General features: G+C 39.8%; 1 protein-coding gene across 10 annotated transcripts in view; it reads left to right on the top strand.

Moving 5' to 3' along the window:
* ANKRD44 (ankyrin repeat domain 44) overlaps positions 1-22,848 on the top strand; it is a 131,618-nt gene extending 108,770 nt beyond the window's left edge. For 6 of the 10 annotated variants that reach the window (XM_058028405.1, XM_058028404.1, XM_058028403.1 and 3 more), the window contains 12 exons: positions 2,229-2,300; positions 3,701-3,902; positions 7,685-7,763; positions 8,826-8,943; positions 9,580-9,796; positions 10,435-10,522; positions 11,354-11,437; positions 12,643-12,788; positions 13,603-13,685; positions 14,823-14,905; positions 15,996-16,087; positions 18,232-22,848. In XM_058028405.1, coding sequence (XP_057884388.1) covers positions 2,229-2,300; positions 3,701-3,902; positions 7,685-7,763; positions 8,826-8,943; positions 9,580-9,796; positions 10,435-10,522; positions 11,354-11,437; positions 12,643-12,788; positions 13,603-13,685; positions 14,823-14,905; positions 15,996-16,087; positions 18,232-18,497 — 1,530 coding nt within the window. In that variant the 3' untranslated portion in view covers positions 18,498-22,848. Of the gene's footprint in view, positions 1-2,228; positions 2,301-3,700; positions 3,903-7,684; positions 7,764-8,825; positions 8,944-9,579; positions 9,797-10,434; positions 10,523-11,353; positions 11,438-12,642; positions 12,789-13,602; positions 13,686-14,822; positions 14,906-15,995; positions 16,088-16,395; positions 16,468-18,231 lie in introns of all 10 variants that reach the window. The other 4 variants (XM_058028410.1, XM_058028408.1, XM_058028406.1 and 1 more) reach the window with 2 other exon arrangements.
* Positions 22,849-23,467: the final 619 nt, after the last annotated feature.

The raw sequence follows: 23,467 nt of genomic DNA, 5'->3' as shown, positions 1-23,467 counted from the left end.
TGGTAAAACTGGAGGATTTCTTGGTGACTTGGACTTGGTATTTTTTATCTCTTTCTACATTACATTTATCATTCAAGTGACTTAATTGTTAAAAAACAATGCTTGACAAGGAATGCAAAAAAACATTATTAGTGCTGTGTCTTTTATCTTCTCTTCTTGTTCTCCTTTATAATTTCTCCTCTTGCAGTGTATGGCTCTGTTTCTGAGAGCTTCCAGGTTTGCCATCAAATTCTTGTTTGCACTTGACTTTCTGATGGAGATATTCAGCCTTATGACTAATAAGCTCATTAAGCCTGGTCTGTACCAGCCTAAGCTGCTTTGACTAAGCCATGGAGATGCCTTTTGTGAGGGGCTCTCCAATCCCACAATTTGTGCCTTTAGAGCCTTAATTTTGTCAATTTTCTCTGTGGTTTTTTTCATCTGTTTGAAAGGCAATTATCTGCCTTGTTCCTGGAGACTTTTGGAGCCTTCTGACAGGTGAAGGGAAGTATTTACTTGTTATGATTTTGATCCTGGAATTTCAGCATGGTGATGATAAATATAATTAAAAATTACTAAATTAGTCTGCTGTGCTGGCCTCATGGACACAGACCAAAGGCCACTATCAGGTAGGCAGGGGAACAGGCTTAGTGCTTGGCTTTGTTTAGTGGGATTTTTTAGCTTGTTTACTCACTGGAGAAAATCAGATGCATTTGTGTATTCATAGCTGGCTACGGCTGCATCCTGTTCACAGCTCTCTTATATAAGAGAAGAACAGTGTTTTAACTGGAGGTGGTTCCACATGGCAACACCAAATGAGTTTCTTAACTCTGCCCCAAACCTACCAAGAAACTGGTGGGAGGCTTGATTTTTTTTTTTCTTCCTCTTAGCTGCAGGGAAGTGTTAAAATTTGCATTACCTGCTAATACACACACCTACCTGCTTATGATTTTTATCAACACATAGTCTTGACATATTGCTAGGCACAAAATATACAAGTAAATTAAATTGCTGCCTAATTTTCTAGCTTTTCCATAGGATTCAGGATAAGAGATTTGTAACACCTTATGCATTATTAAGGCTAATTTTTATTGTAGACTAAGTTGTTACACCAAAAGTTCAGGCCTAGATCATTGCTTAGGAATATGGCATCATCTTGCAGCACAGGCAAAACCCCCTGTAGCCTTTCGTGGTCTCTTTGGAGAATTTTCCATGTTGTCATACCCTAAAATTGTCTAGATTGTAAAAAACCTGACATACTTGATTATTTTTCAGTCTTTGGATTAATTCCTTAGTGTCTAATAAAAACCCCAGAAACCAAACCAGCCAACCAAGTGAAAAACCTTGAAAAAGACTGAAAAATGTACTTCTAGCCTTAGAAAAATTCCAAGTCTGTTTTAGCTGACTGTCATGCTTTTATGTTTTTTATACAACCTCCCATTGGTGATTTTCTGTAAAATGTTAATTTCCAGCCCCAAAGCTTTTGGAGACTAACTCTAAGTAATTATTAAGCAAAAGGCCAAGCACATGAGAAGTGCCACTCATCAATTGTTGAATTGTCAGTAGTATTCTTAACACTGTGCATGATTTTCTTTGCAGCCTCAGCTGGATAAGTTGTCAGGTTCATGTCCTGTTGTGGAGTGGTGCTTTTCCACAGCTCCTCCTTCTAGATGGGTGGAAATGTCCTTGGTTTTAAGCTGTAAAATGAAGAGGATTATACAAATTTGTTACTAGATATCACTGGATGCTTGTAAGAGTTCAGGGACATGTTGCATTTTGGAAGACTGTCATTGCAGGAGCAGATTGTTCTTTCAGTCAATTTTATAATTTATCAGTGATTCACAGCTCAGCTATAATTATTCCCAGTGCTAATTATGTGTCAGAATTACCCAAAACACTGTATCAGACATGGCTTGCACATGCTGTATAATCATGAAACTGAGCTTTCTCCAATGTAAATTTACTGAGGGCTCTATTCCACAAATCCATTGTTTTAAGGGCTCCTTTCTCACCCAAGCAGGCCCCAGGATTTCATGGAAACTAATTAATCAGGGTAAGGGTGTTCATGACAAGCTTTTAAGCTGGTTTTATTGCTTTACCCTGTGCAGAAAAGCTTGAAAATACTTTGCAATCCTTCAATAATTACTGTGGCCAAAATGCATCTTTGCTGATTTATAGATTTATAGTCCATGAAAATTTATCCTGTCTCATGTAAAAATGTTTTAAGACTTTATTTTTTTTCTTCCCAGCTTCTGGAAAAAACCAACAATATATTTGAGGAATCTGATTCTGCAGCTACAAAAAGTCCTTTGCATTTAGCTGTAAGTACGAGATGTGTACAGCATTTGATCAGTATCTCCTAGAATAGTTCCTTAATCTCTGTCTTTGAAGCAAGTTTAACTGTGGGCTTGTTTTGAAAAAGGTGGGAAGGGATGTAACAAACCCAGGTTCTGGGCTGGAATCGTTAATTAAGTTTTAGGCAGTTGAAGCTCTTGGCTCTTCCCAACTCTAACACTTGGGTAAGAAGATGACACAGACACTGAAGTGTAATTAAATGGAAATTCACACTTGTATTTAGAACTAGGTTATAAATATGTGGCCAAAGCTTGAGCCTAGGCTTTGCTCATGGAATGAGATTCTCTGATGTTCTGGTGGAGAGGTGCAATGCAAAAAAAATGTCTGGTACACAGCAGGGTGTGGGACGGGATCCAGCAGTGCCCTGTGAGAATGGTACAGACACTGGCACATCACAATAGGATCCAGCAGAGGTGGCCTCAGAGATAACAGCTGTTCCCCTGTCCCAAGAGCTCAAGATTCATGGTTCCTCTTCCCAGTTCCCTTGTGCACAATCACAAAATAGCTGGGGTTGATGTGGTTGACATGGACCTCTGGAGATTGAGTCCCACCTCTGTGGTAAAAGTAGAATCAGCTAGAGCAGATATTTTCAGGGCTGTGCCCCATCACATTTTGAATGTCTTTCGGCATGGAGAGTTCACATCTTCAACTCTGATAACACTAACTATACAATTGGGTGTAAATAAAAAGGATGCTCTGAGTATGACAGTAGAGAGGAGGGCAGGCCCTACAAAGCTGATCAAAACCTTTCCAATTTCTGGCACTGTCCACTGGGTTTTGCAATGCCACCCCTGTTTGTGCTGTTGGCCCCAGGGTGGCTGTAGGTCTGGAAGTGCATCTGCCTGTCCACTGTAGTTGTTCTACCAAATGATCCTGCTGGCAGGAATTCTCCATGAAGCCTCAGCTGTAAACAGCAGGTCAAGTTTGTGTTTATATTTGCACAAAAATCTGGTTTGAGAATTGCTTTTGTTTAGTTGGAGACCAGCACATGTGTTGAATTCAGCACCAGTCAGGTGATAATCCATGGAGCTCTCTAGTGAATCTGGTTTTTGAAGCAAATGTTTCCCTGTCAGATACTGTAGCATGTGAAAAATGATTTGCTGATTGACCTGTGCTGGCTTGGCAAATTATTGCCTGAAATTTCCTCACTTTGGGTTGGAGCAAATCAAGAATTGTGTAATTTCTTGAGTACAGTGAAATTTGGAAAAATCCTCTCAGGCTGAAGAGAGAGTCATAAGGAATCAATAAAACAGATTTCTTTTGTGTTTAGGAAATATTGAATGGGCTGGATTTAATTCAGAATTTATGGGAAAGGTCTTTGAAAGATGGAATTGTGTCCTTTACATGACATATTTCATAATTCTAGGCCTATAATGGTCATCATCAAGCTCTGGAGGTGCTTCTGCAGTCCCTGGTGGATCTGGATATCAAGGATGACAAGGGACGCACTGCTCTGGACTTGGCTGCGTTCAGAGGCCATGCCGAGTGTGTGGAAGCTCTCATCAGCCAGGGTGCTTCTGTCACTGTAAAGGACAATGTCACCAAAAGGACCCCCCTCCATGCCTCAGGTGAGTGGAATCTTATGCTGCCCCTGTGGTATGAACCCTCCCACACTGAAGCAGGTACATTTGCTTACCTGCTGTTGCTGTGCACATTTCTTCTAAAGGGAAGAACATTCTCACGTGTCTTGAGGAGTGATACTTGTTTGCTGATGTTGTACATTTAAACCATTTTTCTACTGTTTCATTCATCTTTTTCTCCTCTGCCCCTGTGGTTCAGTCCTCCCTCATACAGAACCCCATATTTTTTCATACCACTACTGCTCTGCCCTTACCTGCTTGCCCCTCTCTGTCACCACCTACTCCTCAGGAGGTGTGATATTTCCCTCATGACACCTTCTCCTGCTGCTTCTTCAGCCAAGTAATCAAGGGAGGAGGGAACATTTGCCTCGCTGCTTCTCCTTTGGAAGAAAGGTTGAAAAATAAATGTGGGCTCTGATTGGCAATGAAAATGTTCTGGTGTTCAAAACTTGCACCCATTTGCAGTGGCAGCACCACAGAAATTCACCCCCCTCTTTCAGGCTCCTCCTCCTCCTCCTGAGCCAGCCTGCAAACTTGCACTTGCTGGCAGCCTGCTCCTTTCCTCATGTGTGGGGTGTTAATTATGTAACATGCAAAATGAGCTGGGAAATGTAGACTTTGTCGTTGATGTGAAAGTTATTATTTGACAGGTACCTGTCAGGTAAATATGGAGAGGTGCCAAAGGGAATGTGTCTCCTGTGCTGTTCCAGGAGGGGCTCCGTGCAGGGTAGCAGTGGCCTCTAGTGGGAAGGAAAATTAATACCACGTGGATAATTCATTCAGGACCAGACTCAATGGTCTTTTTAATCTTGCTGAAATGCATATATATTCTGTAGTATCAGTTTATTCTCTGTGTGTGATCATGTTAGTGCAACCTCGAAACATGAGGTCAAATAGACTTAGCAATTTTGTCTGCAGTACTGAAGGAAATGCTCATGATAGACCCACACTGCATGCTAAAAATGCTTCCTGTCTGCTTAAACTTTGCACCAGAACTCAGCACATTTCTCCCCATGATAAATATTGATGGTTTGATTAATTGAAATCAGTATTAGTGCTACCAGAAAACTAAGCTGTGGTGGTCAAGAGCTTTCCCTGTAGTTACTTCAAACATATCTTGGGATCTGATGTGAACAAGGTGCGACTTGGTCTGGAACATCATCACTACAGCAAAGATTTGCATTTATTTAAAAATGTGGTTAGAGTGACATAAGTTTCCAGCTATCACAACTGAACTATAAAGGTACTTCGGTACTAAAGGTTCTTCAGTGAATGGTAACAAAGCCATATTTTTGTTAGCAGCTCTGACTTAAAATACTAATCTGTTGAATAAATTGAGTACATTTGTTGAATAGAAGATGTTATTTTAATACACACCTTTCTTACCTTCACATAATTTCAGATTATAATTTCAGGGTGTTCCATCCACTCCCTTTTAATTTGTTTTTGAATCACCTCCATTACTGTAGTATTGAGTACCTTCCACATGCAACAAGTGGGAAGATTCATTGCAGACTTTTCTGGTCCATTATGCCTTTTGCTTCTCAGACTAAAAAACATTCCCAGGAGTATAAATAAATTGTTCTATAAATTTGCAGTGAAGCAAAATAAGTCAGATAGATATGTCATAAAAACAAACACATACACAAAAAGTCCAACCATGAAAAAAGGCAAAAAATCTACCCAGGAATAAGACACAAAAGGGAACATGTACCTGGAGCAGAATGGAAAGTAATGCAGAGATGGGTTGAGTATTTGAACTCCTTAGTAAAGGAAATTCACCACTGGCATGAATTGGAAAGCTTTCAAATGTGAGTTAAGTGCACTTCAGGTAAATATTCATTAAGACAACGTCTAGAAGAACCTTCTACTCAAAAGCTCAGTAGAGTTCTGTGGAAATGATCTCTGGAGTAAAGCTCCTACCACCCCCTGCTCCAGGCATCCCCCTGCAAGGTGCCCATTTCCACGTTCCCAGGGAAGCGCTTTGGGGAGGAATGTTGGAGCAAGGCTGGTGCCACCTGCTGGGAGCTGCTGCCCGTTCCGAGTCCGTGCTGCAGGTGTGCGAGGTCAGCTGGTGCCTCCTGAGAAATCCAGCACAATTCTGGCTGCATTATTCCCCGGAGTGCCAGCGTGCATTTGCACACACAGAATGAGCACTTGCTCGTGCTGCACTGGGAAGAAACAAGAAGGCAACATGTGCCCATGCCCTTAAACTTGTCTGCCCTCATTCCTTCTCATTACACCGGCACAATTGCTGAGCGCTGAGCTCAGGAGGCCTCCGGGGTGGATTGGATGACAGAATTCTGCACGTTTGTGTCAGTAAAGGGATTTGTGACTTGAGAACTCACACTAATGAAGTGTTTATTTTTTTCTGACTGTCCCCATGAAGTAATAGATTTCCTCTGGCTTCATAACGTGGAGAATTTCCTTTGCCCAAATGATATGATCCCTGTGTCATTTTATTACCACCAGCCTCTCCTCTGGCTAGCCTGGGGAATCCATTGCAAGTGTTCCCCTGGTGTTAGTGTTGTGGGTCTGTTGGCAAAACTAATGTTCCCTGCAGGGTCTGTAATGCTTAGCAATCACTGGGTCAGGTCCTAGGAGTTTCTGGGAGAATCTGTTCTAAAACTCATTTACCAAAATCATTTTCACACATCTTTGTGAACAAGTTATGATTTCTCTTCCTCCTGCTGGGAGAAAGAACAGACCTTTGCTTCCCCACCTCAAGCCAGTGAATCACCAGCCCTGCAGAACTGTTTACATGTTATCTATATGTCATTACTTAGTGGTAAATAACTAAAAATGCCTTTTATTTTTCTGGGTGTAAATCAACTAGGATTATTTTTGGATGAGTAATTTGAATGTGATGATGTGCACCGGTTTCTCTGCCAGCATGATGTGACATAGGTGGTGTCCAAGGGTTTTGCCTCAGCCCACAGGGTGTAGGCAGTGTGAATGCATGACTTGCTGTAATAAGAACACAACGTGTATCCACTGAGCACAGGAGTTGTTTTTCAAAGAAGAAAATATCTGTCTCTTCATCCCATGAAAGTCTGAAGCCTTAAAGCCAGCTGACACACAGATGGGATTCAGTGTCAGGCCCTACAGAATGTAGAGACTCAAAGCTGTTTCCTAGCAGCAATGGGTTACATAAAAAAATCCAAAAAAACACAAAACCCAAAAAAACCCCCCAAAATATCCTCCCCCAGGAAAAACCCCAAACACCACTAAACCCAAATGTTTTGATAAGTCTCTTTTTGATAAAATGGATAATCACAAAGGGAATTTTAGTCTCTGGTGTTACGTGCTTTTATGAATTTGACATTTGTATCATTGGTCATTCTTTATGGATTTCTATTTTTCCTAGCAGCACTGAAGTACTCACTTGTACAGTGCACATAAAATTAAGGAGCCTTGACAATGTACTTCCTACTGTGTTCCAACACTGAGCACAGAAAGCCTTGCCTGCCTGCTCAGTCTGAGGGATTTTGAAATGCTGTCTGCTTTAGTAGAAATCTTCTCAGAAGGGAATATCACAGTTTCTGTTTTACTCATTTGGGATTTTTGTATCTAAGAGAACAAGTCCTCATCTTCGTGAGGTCAAGGAAAAAACAGCTCACCATTTCACTGGCACAAATTAAATAAAAATTGAGCGAATGTTGACCTGTTATATGGTGGAGTATTTTCCTTGTTTATAAGGGCATTTCTTATCCCTAAGCATTCCAGTGGAAGAGTATCTGAAATGAAACACAGGTTTTTTTCCTTTACAGTCATTAATGGCCATACACCTTGTTTACGGTTGTTGCTGGAGGTTGCAGACAACCCTGATGTGACAGATGCCAAAGGACAGTAAGTTTTCTTTGGGGGCTTTTTTTTTCAGCTCTGTAATTCTAATAGCATCTCATATTTCTCACAAAAAAGTACTTACTTGAAGTACTGTATTTCCTGCACTTTTCCTCATAGAATTTGGCAGAGATTACAAAGTACACATTCAGTTGATGTAAGCCATGTGGAAAGGACTAATCATTAATCTTAGCCTCTGCTTCATACTTTACACAGTCTTTTATAGATCTTGTGGGCCAGATTCAATAAAAACTGAACAGGCTCCTGAGATGTTTCTATAAAGTCTTCTTCTTTCTAAAACATTGCTGTTCTAGGGTTTATTTGGTGCATTAGACTGGTGCAGTAGGACATAGTGTTTATTTGAGGTGACACATGCATCTGAGATGTTCCTACAAAAGCTTCACTGCTTCCTAAATGGCAGTTATACAGGGAAAATAAGATATATTTTCTAAGTGAAAATGTGAATGGTTTAAGAAACTCATCTGGGGTGTCTGGAACATATAATGTTGTACATATAATGTCTGCACATTTAATTTTAAATGGTATTAGTCTGCCTAGAAACAGATGGAGAACAGATCTCTTTCAGAAACAAATGAAAGATATGTTAGTATAAATTTTAGCTTGAATTTTTCCCTCGTGTCCCTTCATCCTCTTTAAGCAAATGTGCAGCATTTGCAAAAGAAATACTTTGGGTCATTGTCATCTTGGTAACTAGCAAGGACATGAATTCACAAGACTTGGTATTGTAAAACTCTTGTGTCACTGGAGGTGACAGTAATTGTAGGTTATTAAGACAACAGATTGTCTTGAATGGTGTTGCTCTGTAAACTTCTTACAAGTGAGTTTGTTACTATTTCAGTCCTGGCAGTTTGTTGTTGAACATCTCAATAATTTCATACTAAAGGTTTTCACTTGGGTGTCATATATGAGCATGGGGAAAAGAAATGGGTTTGTGGGTAGGAGTGGCAAGAAAGGCAGGGCTTCCTGATTTCTCTGTGTAAGTTAGCAGGGACAAATAGTATCCCATTTTATAGCTCTGACTGCTCTGGTTTTCTTTTCTTTCCCTAGAACTCCATTAATGCTTGCAGTGGCATATGGGCACATTGATGCTGTTTCTTTATTACTTGAAAAAGAAGCATCTGTAGATGCAGCTGATCTCCTGGGATGCACAGCTTTACATCGAGGGGTGACTTAATTTTTATAATCCTTTCTATTTATTTTGCTGTGACTACAACTCGCTTAGAAGTAGAGGGATGTTTAAATCTAGAGAACACTGTAAATGATTGCAAACATGACCAGGCATAATCAATGAGATACAAAGCAAGACAGATCTGCTCTTAGTAACGCTTTGCTTTTATTTCACATTTGTGTTAATTAGTAATAATTAGACCACTTTTTTTTTTCTTTAGACACTTTGCAATAGTAGTCATTATTCTTATAACTGACCAGCTTAAGAATTCTGAAAATAATTTCTTTGAAAGAACTGGTCAGTAGTTACTTTCATTTTTCTTGGAATGGTGCAAGTAAGTCCTGTAAGTTTTTCCTAGGCAGATCTAATCTTTTCTAGCCCAGCTTGACTAAGCTGACTCTCCTAGCTAAGTCTAGCTTCCTACCCAATGTGGAGCTGATGCAAGGAATGACATTTATGCAGAACTTTATGGTAACTGCAGAGAGCAGTTCAGCAGGTGAGCAAAGGGGCTCTCATCTCTGCCTGCTGAATGTCATCCACACATTTCATGTTCATGGGTGTCAATCACATTCCGTATTTCCGGGGCAAGAATCTGTGTTACATCAACTTCTGTTCTCCTTTCTTTGTTACCAGATCATGACTGGGCATGAAGAATGTGTTCAGATGCTGTTAGAGAAAGAAGTCTCTATTTTGTGTAAGGATGCCAGAGGCAGGACCCCTCTGCACTTTGCAGCAGCTCGGGGTCACGCCACGTGGCTGAGCGAGTTACTGCAGGTGGCACTGGCCGAGGAGGACTGCAGCCTCAAGGACAACCAGGGCTACACACCCCTGCACTGGGCTTCCTACAACGGTGAGGCTCTGCTGGGGCTGCTGCCCGGCTCAGCTTGGGGACATCTGGTGGAGGAGCTTGAAATGAAGAAGCAAATTTAACCTGTGTGCTGCCTGTCTTAGCATTTGCTGTGTGCACCCTTCAGTTCATAGCTCCCAGGGACTTTGAGGCTCTTCTGCTCCAAGTCACAAGAAGCCAGGATGAAATACTGGTTTTATTCATGTCCATGCTGAAATTGATTTCTCTGTGACCAGGAATGCTTCTTTGAGCTCTTGGTGCAAGAGACCATGTGAATAGATGGATATTCTGAACTGAACCGATTATTCTAAAATGGATAATCTGAACTTGTTGCTTGATATAAGGATAAAGCTTCTCAGTATTGACATTTAAGCTTTGGATGTAATGCAACATACACGACATCACATTAAAAAGAGCTTTTTTGCTTTCCTTTTTTCTTAATAAATGCTAATATTAGCCCAGACCTCTCTTGCTGCTGCCATAAAATTTAAAAATCCTCTGATTTATGACGTAAGAGCTTATATACACATCATGTTCAATTTTGATCTTAAAAGTTTTAGATTCCAACCTGTGTAAGCCTAATATGAATTAAGTGAATTACCTGCTTTGTGCAACACTGTGAAATATCTGCTCTCTCACAGGTCATGAAAACTGCATAGAGGTACTATTGGAACAAAAACTTTTCCACAAGTTCTATGGTAATAGCTTCTCTCCATTGCACTGTGCTGTGTAAGTAGAAATCTCCAGGAACAACTGAGTGTTGCTTTAGGATATGTCTGCAGAAAGTAGCAGTATGAGAATAAAGCAAGCTTTTTTTGGAAATTATTTGCATGAGCAAATGATTTTAAAGCTGATCATTTGAAATAAAATTCTTTGTGGCTGAAACATACTATTTTAAATCAGAATTTCTAGTAATTAGCTTTGGAAAAAAATCAGTATTTGTATTATTTTAAACGAGTGGGCAATTTAAGCATGTGTGCAAATTTAAAATGAAAATAGCTTTTAATCCAATATGGAAGTGTGTTACCTATACTGTGTGTCTACTTCTGTTACTAAATGCTGTTCATTTTCATAAAGAAATGAGACAAATTAGCAAAACCCAGAAAAAGTTAATTGAACATATCCATCAAATCAAAGAACTAAATCTATGAGTTGGAAGAGATGTGGGTTTCAGTACCTTAAACATTAGAATAAATCCCTCTTTATGTAAGTGTCTATGAGTGCTTTCCAGGCCCAGGGGTGTTTGACATACAGGCTAAGGATTTTAAGATATTAAGGGTTTAATCCTAGCTTTGTTCTGGACTTGGAAATTACCTTGGTGCATAGTGAATTAAAGATCAGCTTTGCTTTAAAGACTGAAATCCATCGTAGCAGATGCAGTTTGGTTTAAAGAGAAATTATGAATATGCAGAAGTGTGACTAAAAGCATTAAGACAAAGGCATATTAGGGTAACTTAGAAATAACCACTAAGAAATATTAATGGGAAATCAAGTAAACCAATATTGGAAAGTGAAAAAATACGTAGACATGGCCTTTTAAAAATGTATTTTCTTTGGCAGAATCAATGATCATGAAAACTGTGCATCACTACTCATCGGAGCCATCGACGCCAGCATTGTCAACTGTGAGGATGACAAAGGAAGGTAATGGTTCCTTGGACAGATTGCATCTCACGACTCCATTTAGTAATTTTCATAGTTCTTTCTCAACCTCTGGCACTAATCCTTAAGATTTGTCATGCTGACTCTTTCAGACAGCAGCTTACACCACAGCACAGCTAAAAGGTGTCTCACTTGAAGCAAGAATATGAAGTATTCAATGTCAGAGTACATATGAAAAAATATAAAAGTAATAGTATTTTGTTTGTTTAGAACATCTATGGCTATAGGCTGTTTGCTGGACCTGTTTTCTTTGTTAAATGTTTAAACACATTTATCTTTGCTAAATGGAGTGATACTAAGTACATACAGAAAAGTATTTCTTTAATAGTTTTCATGTTATGTTGGCATTCTCCAAGCACACAACTGGGAATATCTACACAGCAAAATAGAACTATTACAGCAAGAGATGGGCATTCAGCCCAATCCTTCATTTGTCAAATTGAGAATCTCCTCACCATATATGTATATATTTAATTAAAATTGCTGAAATTCTAAAAAGTGAACACATATTGTTTTCTTTTATTAAAACAAATTTAATACCCTCAGTAACAGTGATTACATAATTCTGTGAGGGTAAGAGCATCTCACCTTTGCTGATAAGCAAAACAGAAGCAGCACTGAGCTGGGCTGTGTATGAAGTATCTTTCCTCTCTAGTAGTCACCCTTCGGACCCAAAATGCCAAAGAGCCACAGGGAATGAATTCCAATGTCTATGTCTTGTAGAAACTGATAACCTTCAAAGTGGATTAAATTCCTTCTGCCTTTTTATAGTACTGCAGTTACTTGTGGCTTGTTGCTGCAGTATCTTTGACTACAATTCAAAATATTTAATTTTTAAAATAATGGGTCTGTTCTTTTCTGATAGTTCTTCCCAACTGAGGCTTGCTTAAAAAAAAAGGTAAAATCAGATCAATAGGGGTGAGGGATTTTCTGCTTTTCATGTCACACAATATGCTCTATTAAAATAAATAGGCTGAGATTCTTCACAGTGTCATATCTCCATACTATCATATCCACCTTTGGAGACTGGCAATATTATTTAACTTACTTCAGCTGCTGCTACTACAACCTCCTTATCAAATTCGAGTTATCACCATAGGGAAAAGCCCTAAAACCTCTTGCTCGTGGAGGTTTTTGGGGAGCTGGGGCTGTTGCCCCTCTGTAGCTGTGTGGCTGTTGCTCCCCAGGACTCCCCTGCACGCCGCAGCCTTTGCTGACCACGTGGAGTGCCTGCAGCTGCTGCTGAGCCACAGCGCGCGGGTGAACGCGGCCGACGGCGCGGGCAGGACGCCGCTCATGATGGCAGCGCACGGCGGGCACCTGGGCGCCGTCGGTGAGTGACTGCTGCCCTGGCCCTGCCCCCTGCCCTGTGCTTCTGCCCCACAGGGGAGCCCTGGCAAAACTCAGCAAGGAAAATAGATTGTGTGCATAACATCCTTCTGCGGGAAGATAGCTTTTCATCCGTAAAAAATACTACTTCTCTGCAGCCTTGGCGAACATTTGCTATAACAATTTTGAGTCTTTCTTCCTCCCAAGAGCACGAGGGCAGTAGTAATTCTGTTCTCCTTTACTTCCTTGATTTTGAGGAGCAGTAAAGCTGCATGTATGAAAAAGGTTATGTAAGCTTTTCCATCCTGTTTTATAGGAAGCTCCATTCTTGAAAAGGCAGCTATCAGCAGCTGCTTTTTCCAGGCTAGACTGTGTGCCACAGGCACGCTGACTGGGGGCCTTATGGGCTTTGCAGAACTCCCTTTTCTCTGGCTTCAACAGCACAGCTGCACCCCAAGTTCTTTATATCCCCTTAGTCCTCTCAAAGCAGGATTTACAGTCGTTCTGAGGCAAAGGTGATTCAGGCTCAAACTGCTGATCTGCAAATAGGGAAGTTCATAAATAAGTTAAGATCGATATATGTATGACAGTTTGGGGCACCACAAACAAGCTGTTAGCTCTGCATTTGCCTGCTGATTAACTGCACTAGATTAGTCTGTTCTCATTCACTAATTTCATCATTATAAGGCTTACATCATATAAAGACTTAATTAATTAGCGTCTATGCACATGTATACTGAAATAGTAATTTTTTCCTCTCTTTTGACATGTTCATCTGCCCATTGGGTTTGTTCATTGACTCCTACTCTATACCTCAGACTTTTTGGTGAACATTGCCAAGGCTGACCTGACATTAAAAGATAAGGAGTTGAATACATCTTTGCACTTGGCTAGCAGTAAAGTAAGTCAAACACCTCTCTGTGCTTTTATTCTCATCAGTCCATATGAATGTATGTATGTGTTTATGCTCCCAAGTTTTTTTCTGCAGTGGAAATGTGGTGGTCACAGTTGTGGTGAGGAAGAGAAAGTTGTTCCAAGCTTTTTCTCTTGTCTGTTTCAAAGTACTGTACATTGAGAAATAGGGATGGCTCTTATGACAGCTGGAACATAACTAAGTGACACTAAGAGAAGTAAAGGAAACCCTTTAAGGTTTTACCAGATAATCTCACTGTAAAACAGCCTAACAGGTTCAATAATAAAGAAAAATAAAATTATTGTTTATTTATATCCAATTCCTGTGAAAGAAGACCAAAATTTTCCCTAACAAAGCAGGAGTAAAACCAGAGGTATTGATTAGATGGATGATGGTGTCTCTTCCTAAGCCTTCTTCCTCTTAATTCCAATTTCTACTGCTATTTCTGCAAGAAAATATGCACAGAGGATTCCCTTTCCTTTTGCTCCTACCCACAGATTGGATTCCGATGTGATCATATTACTCCAGTTTCTGCAGACATATGAGCCTTGCTGAATTCTCAAGGTCCTTCAGGCAGCTCTTCCCCTGCCAGGACTGTAGGCTCAGCACAACTTGCGGTGCAGAAACAGGATCAGAAATAAGGCCTGCATCTGTATTATTCCCAAAGTTCCTTTGTTAGAGCTCTCTGACACTGAAGAGGTTTTCTAGCAGCTTATTAATAATACAGAAAGGCATTTAAAGACCCACAGAGTGTGGTGTTCGTTTCTGAGATGAAAGCATTCTCTGTCACTGTGCAGTTCTGATAAATCATCCACTGAATGTTCACTCAAGAGAAAACAGCATTCTCTGAAAGCTGAGGAAGTGAATTCATATTTCATGAATGCAGGGTTGAAAGACAGGTGAATGTCTACATTTCTAAATGTGCTAAAACATCCCAGCAGTAGTGGTTCGCAAATGGTATTTTAAGATTCGCTTAGTTCACCTTCTACACAGGCTTACTGAGCAGCATCTTTTGTATTTCAAGTTGAGTTATTAAATTTCACTTTTATTATGTAACATTTCTTTTTGCCTCAATTTCAAACTCCTCAGCAAATTAACACTTTTGGTTTTTTTCCCTGACTACAGGGTCATGAAAAATGTGCCTTGTTAATACTTGACAAGATCCAAGAACAGAGCCTTATTAATGCAAAAAATAATGCATTGCAGACGTAAGTATAGCCTGATCCTCTCAAGTTCAGCTGATTTATCAGAATATTCCAGTTTACCATTTCAAATTCATGTCTCAGATTACTTAATAGAACAGTAAAGTTAATTTTTGATTTTTTTTTAATGCTTTCCCTTGAATAAGACCCAAATTGTATCGCACTCTCACTTTTAATTTTGATTCTGTTTGTGCCATTTCTATGCATGATCTGGTTGAAAAATTATACAAGGTTATTTATTTAAAGATTATATCAAAATGTCTATTAATCATGTGAACATGTAAGTATATATCTGGCATTTTCTAGTGAACTTCACCCTAAATTTAAAAAATTTATTTAGACTTACTTAGGCTTAAGGTGGTACATTTAGTTCTCTGAAGGTTTTTTAGGTGATATTTTATGTGCAACTTCTCTCCATAGCATATGTTATCAGCTGCAACTGGTTATTGGCACGGGGGAATCCCACCACAGGAGATTCAACCATGAGTTCAGGTGGCAGATCACCTAGAGCTTGCAGAAGAATTTATTCCATCTTAGCCCTGTTTTCCCCTTCTTCCAACTTGAAAATGTTTTTCCTGTCCTGCTAGCTGTCCCCAAACCAGAGCATTGGGTGCTGGGCCAGGAAAGGAGCAAACCAATGGCTATTTTTAATTTCCAGCTGCTCTGCAGTAGCAGAGATTAGCAATTGAGTATTCAAGGATAAAAAGGCAATACAATGATATTGAACAGCCTGTAGCAGCCAGAATTAAGGACAGAACACAGGCGTTTCTCAGCCTTGGATTCCTTTTCCTTTTAAACATCAATTATGTGCTGCAAACAGTGCAAAAATGAGAAAGACTTTTAAATAAAGTCTTTAGGCTGGAAAGTATTAAGCCATCTTTGTGTGCTTGCACAAAAGAAATCTTGTTTTATAGATGTGGAACATGTCAATTATTTCAAGGGCTGCAATAAAATTTAGTGCCTATGATACAATTGTAATGATCCAAGGAAGGAAACCATTCTCTTTCACATGCTCAGTATGCTTTAAGCATTGCCTAACTTTGTGTGGAAAATCTGTTGTAAACTAAAGTTGAATTTAGTTGTTCTGTTTTTGTAGACCTCTTCATATTGCTGCACGAAATGGCCTAAAGATGGTGGTTGAAGAGCTGCTGGCCAAAGGGGCCTGTGTCCTGGCAGTAGATGAAAATGGTAAGTAAATGATACACTTTGACAGTCTTCAGTAGGAGCCAACAGGTAATTTTACAACAGACTGAAGCAATAGACTTAAAAGGTGATGATAGACTTCATTGATGCTTTTATCCTTCCAAGAACAGACAATGAGTTGTGTGAGTACCTATTAAAAAGAAGAAAATTAAAAGATACTCTTTCTTTAGTATAAGAATCTACTTTAAACATCACAGTGGTCCCTTTTACTGTTCATTTTGCATGTACTGTCAACAGCTAGTCTTTTTTAATGCCTGAGTGCAGTGGTAACTTGAATTTCCTAAACATGCAAGTGGCACCGGATAATTCTGACGCCTTGCAGAAGAATTAAGGAATTTGCATTCAATCAGCGCATGTTTTAATGGGTAGGAAGAAAACCATCAACATGTGTTTGAGTGTGTCCCAGCTCATTCTGAGATCAAACCTTGTGCTTGCAAATTATCTGACCAAGATGCAATTAAATTACTGTTGTCTCATAAAAATACATAATTGGTTACTAAATTAAATAATTTTATTTCAGGCTTCAGTGAAGCCCTTCCCTAAAAATTATAAGGAAACATAGAATGATGTGATTCTACAATTACAGTTTTTAAAAATATCTTCCTGAAATCAGTTGTTTTTTCTTACAATAGTAACTTCATGGCATTAATGTAAGAAATTGGTACCTCCATCTTTCCATATCTATAAAGTAACACTAAATAAAGTAACTACTCACCCATCACTGCAAGACATTTGAGATCTGAGGATGAAAAGAACTGATTGGTATTTACTATAAGCCAAATGCTACTTAGCTATACTTGCATGAATGAGTTCCACAGAAGTCATCTGACCTTAACCTCACTTCAGAGATAGGTGACAGAAAAATGAACCAGACTATTTTCTAACCACAGATTTTATCCTTAAAACAGTACATACAAATCCAGCTAATTTGTATGTAACAAATGACAATTATATTTAAATTTTATACACATTTAGTTTTTCTAGGAACAGCATACACATTTTAAAAGAGATATGTTCAAGTAAAACCTTAGCACATTCAAAGAACATTAACACTTGGAACACATGGAAGAGGAAATGCACTGACTGCAATCAGTGCTTAAATGTGGGTATTTTGCAACAAAACTGTATTCACTTTTTGCTTACCAAGTTCATCTGTGCTGCAGATCTTGGCTTCCTCGAGGCAGTAGTACCAGAAGTGGCCACTGCCTCGCATTACTATTGCTGCAGTGCTGAAGATTTAACCATCTGCCAAAGAATTTTTCAGCTCTTAGCATAAAAGGAGGATTTGTTGGAAAGGGCTGGAGTTCTGCACAGCAGCGTGTAAAATGTAGAGACAGTAAGTGTAATGAGCACACTGCCTTCCAGGGCTCATGTACATGAAGAGCTGCTTTAGGGCAGTGCTTGGACAGGACCCAAGTTAAACTGCAGTGAAGACAAGCTTCTAATAGCTCCCCAGTCCTTTGTTTGACTGACATTGGAGTCCTATTAGCTGTGTATTTGAAGTGTATGCCATGCTTGCTGAAAACAGCTAATATTCTTCTAACACAGTGTATATTTGGGTAACTAAACATCCATGTTTAGTTGGGTAACTAAACATCCAGTCACACCTGCTATCCATGTACCCCCTGCACTGGTCTAATTCTTTTATAATATAATTCCTAAATAAACTGCTTGCCGAGTTGAGTAGATACTCAACTGATCAATCTTTAAAATTGTTCGCTTACTGAATCAAAATTTTTTAAACTAATATCTTTCATGTTTCATGCAAGCTGTTGTTCTCAGAATGAGACTCGTTCATGCGCACAGAAGCGATGCCAGTTTCTGTGCCTGTTGCTGCAGTGCCTGTGTTCTGTACTGGCCATGCTGTGTGTGCTGCAGAGCCGTGTTTAGCTGTGGTGCACCTGGCGCAGTGTTTGCTGCCTGGTTTCACACGAGCAGTGCTTGTTGTGGTCCCGGTGACTGCGGTGCCCCCAGTGTCTCTCCCAGCATGTGCCGTGAGAGTGAGTAACACGCCTGGCATGTGTAACCCCATCGTGTCCCCACGGTGTCCCTAGAGATGTCCCTGAGGAATGCCGGGTGCCCCAGGTGCCCTCAGTACTAACCATTGCCTTGTCTGCGTTTGTGCCCAGGTCATACGCCAGCCCTGGCTTGTGCTCCTAACAAAGACGTGGCTGACTGCCTGGCACTCATTTTGGCTACCATGATGCCTTTTTCTCCCTCCAGTTCAGTGACGGCTTTCAACTTCGCTTGTTTTAAAAAAGACAATTTGGGCAGGACGCACCTCTGCGATGGCTCCGCTGTGGGCACCATTAACTCTTATGATAAGCCCTTGAGTAATAACATAGGAACAGAGGATGGGTACAATGAAAATGATTCGGATTCTGAAACATTTTGACTCATTGGTATTCGAAAAATTATTGTTTCGTTTTAGCTTTAATTTTTGTCTTTTTAAACAGCTTAAATCCCACGGTTGTATTCTTAACTATTATTCTTGACAAGTAGTTATTGAAAGATTTGTAGTGCTGATGAGAATCAAGCCTTTAAATAACAAAATTAGAGGGATTTACTGGAACATATTCCTATTAGAGTTCTGCAGCTTTTCAGTTTCCTGATGTTTTCTTTAGGCCCAAAGTGCCCCTGTGGAAAGTCTCTACCTCTTATTTTAAGTAGTAAAAGAGAAAATGCCTTTTTTCTTTTTGACAGCACAAATAAAAAGGGAACTGTTCGTAAAGAGTTCTTTCATGTTTTAGCTGCACCTTTAGTGCACAATCCTATTTCCAGGATAACCTTCACAGATTCGAGCATCACCCCTTTCCTATGTTTGTCTGTTTCAAGCTTCCAGGGGCTCTGTTAATTAGATAATTTTTTTACATGAACCAAAGGTAAAGTTGTAATCTTAAAACTGCCTGTATTACTTTTCTACAGGAAATGAAACCTTTTACATTCTGCCTGTATTAAGCACTTAAACGTACGGAAGGCACTTTCTACAGTTCTTAGTTGCAGTACACAATTAGAAAAATGTAGTTGTTAACTCTGAAGGCCAAATTCTGCTCATCCCACCATATTTTCCCATGAACATCACTTCTGTAAAATGCTGATCACTTGGCCCTTATTTTTTTTCAATTCAGCACAAATGTTTATTTGCACTACAGAATTAGGGTCATTAGATGTTTCTGTCACCTGAGCCATTAATCATGAATCCAGTACCAGTAAAAAAAGGGGAGAGCGGGAGAAATCATGTGTAGACAAAGGTGTATGTAAAAGTTTCTAATGATTTGCCAACTTAAATGGCGCTTTTTTCCTTTTCTATGGTTAAATAATTTATTTTTACTGTTAACAGTATTGAATTTTAAAATACTTTTGCCAGTGTTTGGATTAACAGAGCAAAGGTAAAGCAATGAAAGCGTATCACCAAAAGTTGAAATACCAAACACCAGAAACATAGCAGTGTACTGTGTAGGGGACCAGAGACAGATGCTAAAAAAGCCTTTTGTCACCAGCTTTTAAAGCAGTGTCAACTTTGTGAATATGTTTACTCCTTCTGCCAAAGTTTCTAGGTCAAATGGACCCCGACCCTCCTCTGCAACAGATGTACAAAAGGAAGAATGAGACTTTGTAAACAAAAACAAAAACACAAACAAAAAACTATCATGAACTAACCAGCCGTACCAAGAGGACCAAAATGCTTCAGTAATTCAGTTGAAGACTTTGCTACTTTTATTTTTTTGTTCAAATGTGAGTGACATAATGAAGTAGTTTTTTCTAAATGATAAAAATATAAACTTTTGAGGTAAAATAGTCTTGGGTGAATTTTACATTTTATGACACCGGTTTCAAGTTGACATTTTTAACTGATGATGTGTTGACCACAGGTGGGTTTTTTCCCCAGACTTTAGAATATGTTCATATACTTTTAATGTAAATGTGTTTCTATTTATTTGAGATGAAACAAATGCCCAGGAAAAATCACTATGGCTTGTTCTTCTAGTTAGCATTCATGCATACTGAAATGAAATGTGAATCTGGTGAGACTGAGGGCCTGAGGAGCAAAAAGGAAGGGTGGATGCACACTAGGAGAGTGCCCATCTTGTATGGAATGCAAAGGTCCACTGGCTGTGTTGGGAAAAAGCAGAAAGCAAAACACTTTCCTTTGTTTAAGAGTTTAAGAAGGATGCAGCCCCTTGCCAGACAGGTGAGAAAACCCACACAGCTGTGGCAGAGCATGGAGTCAGGTGTTCTGTTCCTGTCATTCACACTCAGCTTGTCTCAGGCCTGTTTCTGTGCTGGGAGGCTGAGATCAGCTTCCTCGGTGCTCACTTTTGGCAGAGTAAAGGAAAAGTAAGGATTTGAGTTTTAGTTGCAGTTTTTGGCCCTGTTCTGATGGATTGTTGAAAATCTATTGGCAGATTTCAGTCCTTTAATTAGGAAAAAAAATTAAATATTAATTTTATTTTGCCTTGCTAAAATTGAGTATTTTTTCCTTGATTGTTAGCAATTTTCCAAAGTTTACAATAAAAAAAAAAACCTTTTCTCTCTACTCTGTAGTTCCTAAAGTAGAATGACAGAGAATCTGCAACCTCGCTTTTCTCCTCAGAAATAGCACCAAAAAACATTGTAATTGGTTTTTCTCATCATTTTTGCTTTTAAAAGTTGCAGAATAGCAATAACCACCTTACTTAAAACACTGAAAATAAGAGGAGAGAGCAGTTGTTAGAATTTTCAGTGGTGCCTGTTCCAAAATGAATAGTAATCTCAACTTTTGGGTTTTTTTTAATATAGAAGGATGGCATTGAAAACAAACATATGGGAAATAGCTGCCACCTGTCTAACAGCAGAATCGGCATTTTAATCTTATTTTAAGCAGAAATGTAGGCAGGTTCCTTGGCAGGATTACTTGTAAGTCTCACCCTGAAATACAGAAAATTACGTTATCCTACATGACAGTGCTTCATTAAGAGAAAACCAGCCCTCTTTATAAAAAGTTATATTATTTGAAGCAGTCATTTAAAAAGTCTCACTATTTTCACCTGCTGCCCATACAGTTACCAAAACCTTTTTCTAATTGCAATACCTGGTAACACTGGTAATTGTGGAGTGCAACAGCTGCTGCATCTCAGAAGCAGAGGTGATTTATTTCTGAGTCACGCTGGTCCTTCCAGGAGCCAAATCCAACCTTTAGCCATGAAACCCCACAATGCTGCCAGGATGCAGCCTTCCAAAAAGCACAGGAATGTAGGCTGTGCTCACCTCCAGGGCACTGCACAGGTCGTGTTTGAGGGCGCTGGATTTAGCAGGAAAACTGCCACAAGCAAGACACTGAGAAGTGCTGAGTGTTGGCCTCTCCCACATCTCACGTGAGTTACCAGAATCCCTTTTTTTTTGTATGCTAGCACATCAATCTGTAATTTATCACATGTAGAAATCAATGTGTAGTTTAGGGCAGGTATATAAGCATGCGAGTAAAGTTACTCTTGTAAATAATCTCCTTGCCTTTCTGTGGACTCCTTACAAGAGTAATCATACAGAATCGTTGCACTTAACCCCGGATCCTGCAGCTGACACACGTGGGCAGCTTCTGTGTGTGCACCCAGCAGAGGGCACCTGGGCAGGGGCAGCTCCGTGCCCGGGTGTGCTGGCAGGATCGTTTCATCCTGTATTGTAACCACAGCTGCAGGCGGAATCCAGAGCAGGGTGGGCTCCCAGGTCTCTCTCATAAATACTGAGTTACAACCTCCGGACTGCCTGAAATAGCTGTGAAATAGCTCAGGGGATTTCTGTTCATCGCTACTAAAAGGGCACCATAATGTGTTTGGTACTTTTATGCAGTCAACAACTGCCAGGTTATTGAATTAGAGCAAACACATGAAATGAATTGTTTATCCATTGTACTGTTGAGAAACTTGGTTATGTATTTGAGGATGATTTAAAAAAAAATTTGTGATTTTTATTCTTAGTCATGTAAGAAATATTAGAGTGCCTTTTTATATTTGTGTATAATGGAAATGTTTTGTGAAACTTGTCTTTTTTTTTTTCATTTGAGTGTTATAAAAGCAATATATTACCAGTAAATTTTCATTTCAGACCTTCTTTGAATGTATAAAGTGTTTCTTCTTTTCATATGTTCTACCTGCATTGAAATGAAAATTAATATGCTAAATTTCTATAGGAATAATGTATAATTTTCGCAGTGCTGGAAATGCTTTCTTATTACACAAAAAGTAAACTTAGGTCAGTGTTATAGGAAAGGGCGTTTTAAACTAGTGACAATCTTGAGTGTGTGTATAAAATGTAATTTTATGCATTTCTTATGCAGTGATCTACATATTAAAGCCAATATCTTATGTTTTGTAGGTTTTGTCTTATATTTTATGCTTTAGCATGTGCAATATATCTTTACAAACCATGGTGATACGCATCTGGTGCCAGTGTTATATTTTGCATAACATTTGTAATAAACTATATAAAACATTGTTTGATGGTTTCGGTGGGGTTTTGTCGGTATTGTTTGCTTTTGTAAATTGAAGTTTAAGGACTTGGGTAAATGTCATATATGAAATGAGGAAAAAAAAACTTAATTCATTCAATGACTTGGAATTCAATCTGAATCTTCTCAAGCACAGTTTAGTAACTTTTTAAACTACTGAATGCTGTATTAATGTAATAAAGAACCCTAACTGTAAACTACTATTGCAATGCATTCAGATGGTTATTTTTACAAATAAAAATGGTACAAATACAGTGGAAAACTGAGTAAATTTTGTTTTTTTGGGGGAGCCGGGGAGGCTTAAGTATTTCGCAGTGAATATGAAAATGCAATTACTTCGTACTTCCCTCATATATAAATACTCTTTGCCCTAGTAAGCTGATTTTGCTTTCTCTCTAGATTCGGGGAAGGTGAGGAACAAAATAAACCACCACAGTAATTTATTTTTTTCTCAGTCATTAAATATTTAACTGTTTTCCCTGGTGAGCCCCAGCCGCCCTGCTGGGTGCGCCCTGCAGCTGGCTGGGGCAGCAGTCCCACAGGGACTAAAATGCACCAGACAGCTTCAAGACAGTGATAGTAAGGTGTTAAAAGTAACCCGAATTAAAGCAAACAAACAAAGGGTCCGTGGCAAGCGGGTGTGCGGGTTTATTTTCGGCAAGGTGCCGGCTCCGGCGGGGCTGGCTGAGCCCCGGGGCCCGCCCGAGCGCTGCGGGGCCGAGCGGCCGCGCCCCCTCACGGCCCCGGCGCGGCGCCCTCCCCATCATGGCGGACACGCCTCCCCCGCCAGCCGCGACATGGCGGGCGGGCCCCTCGGCCCGGCGGCCGCCCGACCTCCCCAACATGGCGGCCGCCCCCTGGCGCCGGCGGCGGCCAGGTTG

The sequence above is a fragment of the Melospiza georgiana genome, chromosome 7 (assembly GCF_028018845.1).
Source record: "Melospiza georgiana isolate bMelGeo1 chromosome 7, bMelGeo1.pri, whole genome shotgun sequence".
NCBI classification, from domain to species: Eukaryota; Metazoa; Chordata; class Aves; order Passeriformes; family Passerellidae; genus Melospiza; species Melospiza georgiana.
The sequence above is the reverse complement of the archived record's forward strand: the minus strand, read 5'-3'. Positions and strand labels throughout refer to the sequence as shown.